Genomic DNA, 10,542 nt, shown 5'->3' with positions numbered 1-10,542 from the left:
CAAAGACTTATTGTACTCTTTTAGAGAAATTGCTCTTTCAGGGAAATGCTCTTTTAGTGCTGAGGCGCACAGGGGAAATGGCCGCTTGCAGCACAACAGGGGGTAGTGCAGCCTGAAGTGCGCAACCCACTCGACACAAGAACGACCACCGCTGAAGCGCCGTCCGCCAACACAAGAAGCTTCCAAGAGCGCGTTGAACTCGTAGCTCACTGAAGACACTTGGATGGAGCAGAACGATGTTGTCGCTCGGCTCCGAAGCGAAAAGCTGGTATGCATTGCACGGGCTGCCTTTTTATGCTCACGCTGGATGGATGCAATAATTGCATGCCAATGTGCATTGGCTCGTTTAGTTACACTCGAAGTAGATTGGTCTCTCGAAGCGAGATCCCAATTTGTCGGTCACCGACGTGACTCGGAGTGACCGACTGAAAGGGAACTTACTGTCACAGCCAGTACTAACTTCTGACACATTTGTCAACCTTTTTTCACAATAAAAACACAATCACACTGTATACTGTTAATCAAGGCTACTGCTATATTGCCATGGATGACTTTTATCTGAACATGTGAATCAATAATATAATTCAGAGCTACACACAAAAACGAGAAACTAAACATGAATCTTGCGTTAATTGTTAAAAGTTTTAATATACCTGTGAGTTAAGGCCACTTTTTAAATTTTTTTATTCATTATTTACCTTTCTCAAGGTGTTTGAATGATCACATGCGTTTATAGCATTGCACACGCAAAGGGGCATATTAATCCCTCTGAATACTTTGCTTCATCTATTAAACAAACACATGTAAATGCAAATGCAGTGACCCAAGAGGTAGAGGCCATGCTAGACATACAAAACGGCTGCTCATAACCACCAAACACTTCAAAGAGGGTGAGACGGAGTGTGTAGAATCCAGATGGATCTATATTTATTATTCATACACCTATATGAAACACACACACTGACACACACACACACACACACACACACACACACACTACAACCATCTATAGTACAAACAATAAGCTACAGTTGCTAACAGATTGTCCTTAAAATAAGTCCATGTCTAACTGTCAGGACAGTTTTGTATTTTGTTTATATATCATAAGGTTTTTTTTTGTTGACTTGCTGTTTTATTAAAAGTAATGGACTATATAAATTATATACATTTTGGTCAAAAGACAAATATGAAAAATAAACACTACCTCATGTCTGTTAAAATCTAAACATGATTAATAAAGGACAGGTCACTGTTTGCTGACTGCATATGAAATGAGTCAACCTGAAGAAGGAAAAAAACTGACCTGCAAATTTGACATGGAATTTGTTCTCAGGTTTGAGAATCTGGACATATAGAGGACAGTTTGGAGCAAAGTCCTTCACAGCCCATGCTCGCAGAATGGTTTGATGATCCTATAAGAACAGACATCATTCTTACAATAAAATGTGCACACTTCATTTTGCCATTAATAGCAGTTTACGTTCAGGAAAATCGTATACATTTGTATATTTATTAAGTGAATCACAGTAAAAAAAAAAAAAATCCCTATTGATAGTCAAACTGCAATACATGCAATAAGTGTCAATAATAACATTTAGAGCTGCAACTAACAACTACTCTGACAATCAGTTAATCTTTTGATTATTTCTTTGATAATTGATTAAACCATTTGAAATGGTTAGGCCTACAATATAAAGTAATAAAACGTCACAGTCTCATCATAGTTTAAAAGATGAAAACACATTTTATAAAGTATGACTAATATTCCAATGTATGTTTCAAATTTCCCACTAGCTTTAAGTTACTGTTCATTTAAAAATATAATTACTTGCATTGCATACCAGAGTTTCTATTATGGCTAATTTAAAAGTAAATCTGATGTTTAACAGTGAAAATTGTTTTGATCAAAATAATTAGGTTTCCTGTTTTTGTTGCACTCCATTTGATTAATTAAAAAAAATTCCTGTGCTTGGGAAAACGTGTGTTGTATATTATTCATCCTAAATTCATAAAAATGTGTGCTTTTTAAAATAGAAAATAGGTTTATTTTTAATAAATTGAAGTGGTGACACCGATGAAGATTCTTCTATATACAGCTCAAAGACCTGACTAATCAATAATGAGATACAATTTACGATTATTTTCCTTCTTAGTTACTTATTGAGTTGTTGTTGCAGCCTTAATAACTTTTACTTTTGGCAAGGTACTAAATTATGAGGCTATATTTACAGCTGCAGTGCGGTCCACTTCATTTCTGCTGCTGAGGATGAAGCACGCCTCTGCATCGTCCATCCTGCAGGACACAGAACATCATTACACAGCAGTGTCATTCAGACCTGAAGTGAATTCCTCCAGAAGGACTGCACATGTGTGTATACATAGATAATTATTGCCATGTTTCTCACAGGGTCAATTTCACGGTATACTGGCCTCAAGTCCAGCAAAATACACTATAGATTTAAAGAGCAAGTCATATGGGTTTTCGAAAAATATCTTTTTTGCAGTTTGTAACGTAGCGATTCTTCAATGTAAACAGTCTGCAAAGTTGTTAATCAAAAAAGTGCATGATAAATAAAGATAGAGTCGACTCTGAACCGCCTTTATGAGTTGTCATATTTTCGAATCTTCTGCCTGTTACCTAGATACGTCACAAGGTAACATATTTGCATAATCCCTGCCTGCCCTCGAAATACGAACACTCTGACCTGCCCACACATACATCTGCTAGTTAGTGTGTTTACATCATGTCGAGAAGACGCTGTTTTCAGCCTCACTGGGCATTCTAACACAGTTCCCACATGTGCACCTCAAATAAGTAAATAATAATAATGAATGCAATAAAACTGCTGTCACATCACGTGAAGTACCACATACAAAGTTTAAACTTACCACTGAGAAACGTCCTGATCAAGTCGTGCTTGCGATGGAGTTTCCGGTTGAGCGACTGCATCGGTATCATTCTCGGACTCGGTTTCGAATTTATAAGGTAATATCGATGCCATTTTTGTAACCTTATAGTATCTTTGTTTGCAAGTAACCCTCCGGAGCAAAAAAATTATTATGGTAATGGGCGTTTCGTTTCCGATACGCATTGTATACAGAAAGACCAATTACAACCGACTTGGCCAGCTGACCAATCAGAGTAGAGTAGGCTTATGGAAAGGAGGAGTTTACAGACCTTAAGCTCAGAACTGCTTTGAACGAATCGTTTCGAAATCATTGAAAAAAGATTCTAATATTAAATGTATATTCTGAGAAAATTACAATATTTTCTGACCTTAGATGCATTTAAACCTGTTATAGGGGACTCCAACACAATATTAGGACACTTTAAAATACCATATGACCTGCTCTATGTTTCTTTTTATTGAAAAAGCTGCCATTAATATTCTGCTGATTTTCACACTCAATGTTTTCTGGATGTGTTCTGGGTTCCTGTTAAACTCTGTCAACAGCATCGGTGACATGCTGTCAATTACCACAGTAAATAATTTTGACTCTTCCCTCAGTTTGCAAAAACAAGAAAAAATTAAGTGTAATGGTTTTACAATGGATGCCTGTGGTGTACGACACTGCAATAGGATAAATGTCACAAAATGCACACTGCATCTAAAGAACAGCTACAATACACTGGTAAACCAAGCATTACAAACACTATCTATCCTTTCTGTGACTGTAAACAGACCCGACAACTTCTATTTGGAAATCTACATTATGGAATAACAGTCTCTAAATCTCTGAAGTCATTAAAAAAGCAAAAAAAAAAAAAAACACATTTACATAGATGTTACATAAATGTAAAGTCTTATTTGTGCATTAAATTACAGATACAAAAATACCTGTGTGTATTTGTTGAATGAATTGTGAATTTAAGAGTCCTAAACACAGTAACCAGGCAAAAGAAAAAGGAAAGGAAAATATATACTATATTATAACAGAATATTAGCAAGTTGTACTATTTATGTCTACATTTCTTTTAACCAACTGATGTAGTTACAGCATCTAGCGGCAGGCGCAAACTGGATCACATTAACCAGCTAAACCACGACTTCTTGGTGATAGGTGACCTTGGTGATAGAAGTGCTTCAAAAATATGAGCTGCAGTGCACAATTCTGCATTTAAACCCTGAGAATGCCTAGATTCCACTGAGACTGAATTACTGCAAATAACAAATTGACATCATGTCACAGATGCTTTCGACGGCGTTTGTTTTAAACCCAAAACATTCTTTAAAACTGAAAGATACTGTGAGGAATAACTACTGGCAAAAAAGTAAACTTCTCACAATATGCATAATTCATCCAGTAATATGCAGCAGCAATAAGCACATCTTAAAATTTAAAAAGGACTAACGTTGTTTAAATTCCAGCCTTCCCATTACAATACACAGATTACACATTTAGCCAGGAACTCTAGACCGACTGAGCTTTATGAGAAATTCATGCACTAGAATTTGAAGTGGGCAAATTGGGACAGATTCGCTGCATTTATGATGAAGGAATATAGTAGGATTTTAAGTGCAGTTACATTGCAGGAAGAAGCACATATATTACCCTTAAATTTCAGTGCTGCTTTAATAAGGAACAGATGGGCTTGAGACTGGTGACAGGTTTGGCTCTGGCGGTGGAGCTTGCAGGTTGACTCTTCAAATTTCCTCACAGACTAATTTAGATTTTTTGGGAGCCTGTCCAAAGCTTCCATTTGGAAACAGTTCATCAGTATGCTTATGCAAGTTTGAATTATAGAAATGCCACACTGCTGTACTGTACATCGCTGTAAAAAAATGACTTGTGACTGAAGTTTACTAACAGCTCTTTCACTCTTAGACTCTAAAAAGCCGGAAACACAAGTTGTCTCTAACAGAGAATAATGAGATTAGGCTAATTTAATTAGCTAAACTGCTTAGCCTGCCATTAGGCCAAACCTTAATGGTGAAGCATTGTTGTGCACTTTATAGTGAGCCATAAATCGTCCATCACAATTGCTGCTTTAAGTATTGTTCTTGCAAGTTGTACTATTGATGTCTACATTTGATAGAAATTGAAGTCACCTTGCTCAATATAAAAACAGTTCATTTATAAAGAACTGCACTCCATATCTTCTGTCCTTAAATATTTTTTGGTGAATGTAACTGTTGAATGCACAAGAGCTTGTGTTGACAGGCTACTTGGAAAATGAAGATCTCTGACAATATTATTCTCATTCTCAATTGTTCAAATGTTCTAAGTAATCAAGAGGTAGTATTAATGTATTTAAAAAGTACTTGATGAAATCACTTGCAGATAATTTTACAGATACGTTGGACTGATGTCTGTATCAGTCTAATGGCTCTCTCATAGACTCAAACAAGGAGTCAGAACCTCAATTCAAAATGTAAAGTGACTCGGATTCACTTGGTTTAAAAATCTGTGTTGGCATGTCAATGGACATGACACTTGTATAAAGGTCTATCCAAAATTGTAGTTGTTTCATTTCTTAGTTCTTTCATCTTTCTAGTTTAATCATGCGCAAAACATATAATCAAAGGACCTTTTATGCAAAAAACAACATTTTAAACAGCTTACTTGGCCCTCATCAGGTCTTGGTCCTTCAGTGCAGAGCCTTGGAGGTAGATAACCCGTTGAGACCACAGCGGGATCTGCAGTATACGCCGAACCTGGATGTCCATCTCAGTGGGACAGAGTATCACCACATAATAATCCTACAAGACATTTAAGAATTAATGATACCACCATCACATACAGGAAATGAGCTAGATTATAATACAGATTTTTGGAATACATAGAGCAATAATAAACACTTACATATATGGGAATATGTATGTACCTGTAGTCTCGGGTGGGCGTAGAACTCATTGAGGAAATCCATGAGCAGGTCTATTTTGAGTGAAGTGACGCAGAGAACCACATGCTTCTCTGTCTGAGCACGATGTCTGCTGTAGTTTCCACCTGACTTCTGCCTCTCCATCCAAAGATATGCCAACTCCTCAAACTGGTGTCGAAATGAGAGACAGAAAGAAAGTACTGTGTAAACGCAGTGCATTATTAATAGTTTCACTTATATCTGATAAGTGATGTAAAAATTAAAATTTGCTGAACATTTACTCACCCTCAGACCATTTAAGATGTAGATGAGTTCGTTTCTTCAACAGAACATATTTTAAGAAAATTAGCATTACATCACTTGCTCACCAATGGATCCTCTGCAGTGAATCGGTGTCGTCAGAATGAGAGTCCAAACAGCTGATAAAAACATCACAATAATCCACACGACTCCAATCCAGAAATGAACATCTTGTGAAGTGAAAAGATGCATGTTTGTAAGAAACAAATCCATCATTAAGAAATTTTCTAGGAAAAATACCAGTCCATAATCAATAATAACACAATGAAAAAGTCCATCCCCTGTTGTCCTCTTACATCAAAATCCAACAGAGTATCACCACATAATAATCCTACAAGACATTTAAGAATTAATGATACCACCATCACATACAGGAAATGAGCTAGATTATAATACAGATTTTTGGAATACATAGAGCAATAATAAACACTTACATATATGGGAATATGTATGTACCTGTAGTCTCGGGTGGGCGTAGAACTCATTGAGGAAATCCATGAGCAGGTCTATTTTGAGTGAAGTGACGCAGAGAACCACATGCTTCTCTGTCTGAGCACGATGTCTGCTGTAGTTTCCACCTGACTTCTGCCTCTCCATCCAAAGATATGCCAACTCCTCAAACTGGTGTCGAAATGAGAGACAGAAAGAAAGTACTGTGTAAACGCAGTGCATTATTAATAGTTTCACTTATATCTGATAAGTGATGTAAAAATTAAAATTTGCTGAACATTTACTCACCCTCAGACCATTTAAGATGTAGATGAGTTCGTTTCTTCAACAGAACATATTTTAAGAAAATTAGCATTACATCACTTGCTCACCAATGGATCCTCTGCAGTGAATCGGTGTCGTCAGAATGAGAGTCCAAACAGCTGATAAAAACATCACAATAATCCACACGACTCCAATCCAGAAATGAACATCTTGTGAAGTGAAAAGATGCATGTTTGTAAGAAACAAATCCATCATTAAGAAATTTTCTAGGAAAAATACCAGTCCATAATCAATAATAACACAATGAAAAAGTCCATCCCCTGTTGTCCTCTTACATCAAAATCCACCAACGTATTTGTTTAGAACTTGTTTCACTAGTAAACAGTGCTTGATCTGTGCATATTTCTCTCCTGATTCAGGCAAGATGATTTTTTCACTAGAGAAAACAATATTATGGATAGAGGATTTGTATTTTAGACAGAAGCAATGGTTTGAAGTTTAAAACATCTTAATGATGGATTTGATTATTACAGACATGCAGCATTTCACTTCACAACATGTTAATTGATTGTTTTTATCAGCTGTTTGGACTCTCATTCTGACGGCACCCATTCACTGCAGAGGATCCATTGGTGAGCAAGTGATGTAATGCTGAATTTCTCCAAATCTGTTCCGATGAAGAAACAAAGTCTTCTACATCTTGGATATGAGGGTGAGTACATTTTCAGCAAATTTTCATTTTTGGGTGAACTAATCTTTTAATACTGAAGCTACTGATTGTGCTGTTTGTGGGCTGGTTGTGTCACCTGTAATGGCAGCACCACCAGAGCCACACAGATCATGATGACCACCAGTAGCTGAGAGGGCCAGATTCTGGGTGTGACATCTCCATAACCAACAGTCGAGAAGGTGACGATGCAGAAATATAAAGCGTCGAAGAGGGAGAGGCTCTTCCCTGCCCGCTCGAGGTGCTGAATCCCACAAGCCCTACGGAGTATTACAAAAGAACTTCAGGAAACAATTTTGAAAATACAGGTTACATCTAATAAATTCAGCATCATGGTATTGTTATAGTTTCATTAGAAAGACATTTCAAGGCTCTTTCCCTGATCAGGGTTCAGTAGAGCTACTCAGTCATGATGTCAATTTGTAGGCTTGCCCAGAAGGCCATTCCACCATGGGCTCCCTTAGGAATTTCAAATGGGTTTTTAAAATAGCGGTTTTCGATTTGAGTAAAATAAGGTTTGTGGTTAGCATTTTTAAGACTTTCCCATTTTATTCTACAACATAAACTACATGTCACATCTAAAATGGGAATTTTAAAACCACTGTGTGGTTTACATTATAACATCAATTTAATTTATAATATAAATACATAAGGACTGTAACAACTGTCTGATTAATCACATTCTGTGATAGCTGTAGTCCATAAGTGAGAACTTTATTCGGACATGTCCCAGTATATTGGTAAAAGTGTATCTGATACATTTGCAAATATATGTTGATACAAAATAAAACATATGGGCAGTGGTGTAGTGGTGCCTTGAGAAGTGGGTATGCTCTTAATTTATGCCCCTAATTTTTTTAAGCACCCCAGCAAAGGATGAACATTCTGTGTTATAAACAGTGACATGTAAGACTACTCTTGCATATTAAATTCACCCCAAAATGGGTCAGTAGTATTTGCACACTGTCACTTAACTTCTGCTGCTTGACTTCACAAAGTAAGGATCATTATGACATTAATATTAGCCATAGAAGAGGTGCAGAAGATTTTACAATAAATAATTCAAATAAAAATAGACTGCAGCAATTAACATTTTGTCAGAACCTCTAGTAAATTACATGCTATTTTGTTTAGTTGTCTGTTCAGAATCGTGGAAGAATCATGATCTCTATTTGAAACGAACAAAAATTGTGATTCTCAATTTATCCAGAATTGTACAGCTCTGCTCCTGTGTGTGACTGACTGTTTCTAACATGGCAAATGGTAATTTCGAGCCCTGACACAGGGGTGTAGCCATCATTTCAGAAGTGAGGGGGACAGAAATTTCAAATAAAATAATACCTTTTTTTTGGTCTAATTGACAGGTTTTATTATTATTATTGTTGTTGTTGTTATTTTCCTATCACTTTTAATTGGCTGAGAAATCAAATACACTGCTGGATAATAACCAATAATTTGTATTCTATAATATTTTTCCCACAACAATTTTATGATTTGTTTATATACAAACACTTTTTCTATTTTTATCACAGAATAAGGCAGAAGATACTGTATATTTTATAGTTTCTATAGCCAACTGTAATAAATGCTATGCCAATTAGCACTGCATTATTCAGATGCTTTTTGATGACCTGGAGATGACTTGAAAAGCACACATAAACCACATTTTGTCGCATTCGTGTGTTTATTGTCTTCATGTTTCATCAGTCAAAATGTTTCCTTTTATTCAGCTTAGCTACATCAGAGATTGATTTGGCTACGATAGCTGGATGCCTTTGTCCATATTAGGGATTTCCTGGCACATCATAAGTTATTACAAAGCCACTAGAAAGACAAGCCTGCAACCCTTAGCCAAAAAAGCATAACGGCTAATGCTAACGCTTCCACTTTGGTGATACGCAGGAAAGGAGACCAGAGGCAGTTTTGTTTGAATGGATGTCAATGGAGGAGAGGCTTCACTACGCTGAATAAACAGCTTTTTTTTTAGGAAACAGCTTATCATTTAATAAATCGACAGCCTATCGGCTAATCTTCAACATGTTTTACACTAAACAATACTTCTGGATTGAACTATTTTTAGAGTTTACACCGAAAAAAAAAAGTTTTATAAAAGTCACAGACTATTTGCGACAGATGGAATTCAGCTTACGACCCTTCTCATTCATTCCTATGGTATCCGTAAACGGCAATTGAGTGTCGCACAACTCTGCCTGAAATTCAGTGACATCAAGGCTGTAATGTGATTGGTTATCAAGGCACACGTGATCCAAGTTGACACTTTCTTCAATAGTAAGTAACACAGATCTCCCAATAGTAAGACAATTGCTGTGTCCCAATTTGCATACTATCCGTCCTAAATAGTATTTGAAAATAGAATTAGTATGCCCCAAATCATAGTATGTTGAAATTAGTATGCCAAAGATTCCTGGATGGTCTAGCTACTTCGAAGTTCAGATCAATGCACACATAGATACGTACACATTTCTATGGATGCACACTCTAACAGCTAATATTCTCACACAGAACAACCTCCTTGACAGCAACCAGTCTGCTTTCAGAAGTGGACATTCAACCGAGACAGTTGTTGAAGCCCTAAGGCTGGCAAGAGCGGACACCAAATCTTAAATACTTATCTTGCTGGATCTGTTCGCTGCTTTTGACATGGTTAACCACCAGATCCTCCTGTCAACCCTATAGGCAAAGGGCATCTTTGGGAGTCTTATCTCTCAGATAGGTCCTTCAAGGTATCTTGGAGAGGTGAGGTGTCCAAGTCGCAACATCTAACTACTGGGGTGCCTCAGGGCTCAGTTCTTGGACTACTTCTCTTCTCTGTCTACATGGCATCACAAGGTTCTGTCATTCAGAAACATGGCTTTTCATATCACTGCTATACTGATGACACTCAACTCTACCTCTCAATCCATCCTGATGATCCGACGATAGCTGCTCGCATCTCAGCTTGTCTAACAGACATTTC

At 36.9% G+C, this 10,542-nt stretch overlaps 1 protein-coding gene across 1 annotated transcript in view; it reads right to left on the bottom strand.

Annotated features, from left to right (window-relative positions):
- The window catches only part of LOC107745529 (potassium channel subfamily T member 1-like), a 66,106-nt gene that overhangs the window by 23,112 nt on the left and 32,452 nt on the right, over window positions 1–10,542 (bottom strand). The window contains exons 11-15 of the mRNA XM_016559432.1: window positions 7,645–7,825; window positions 6,581–6,745; window positions 5,566–5,702; window positions 2,230–2,293; window positions 1,304–1,412 (exon numbers count right to left, since the gene is read on the bottom strand). Of these exons, the coding sequence (XP_016414918.1) occupies window positions 1,304–1,412; window positions 2,230–2,293; window positions 5,566–5,702; window positions 6,581–6,745; window positions 7,645–7,825 (656 nt within the window). The remainder of the gene's footprint in view (window positions 1–1,303; window positions 1,413–2,229; window positions 2,294–5,565; window positions 5,703–6,580; window positions 6,746–7,644; window positions 7,826–10,542) is intronic.

This window comes from Sinocyclocheilus rhinocerous, unplaced genomic scaffold, assembly GCF_001515625.1.
Source record: "Sinocyclocheilus rhinocerous isolate Xijiao unplaced genomic scaffold, SAMN03320098_v1.1 scaffold4207, whole genome shotgun sequence".
Taxonomy (NCBI): domain Eukaryota; kingdom Metazoa; phylum Chordata; class Actinopteri; order Cypriniformes; family Cyprinidae; genus Sinocyclocheilus; species Sinocyclocheilus rhinocerous.
This window is presented reverse-complemented; position numbering and strand designations above follow the sequence as displayed.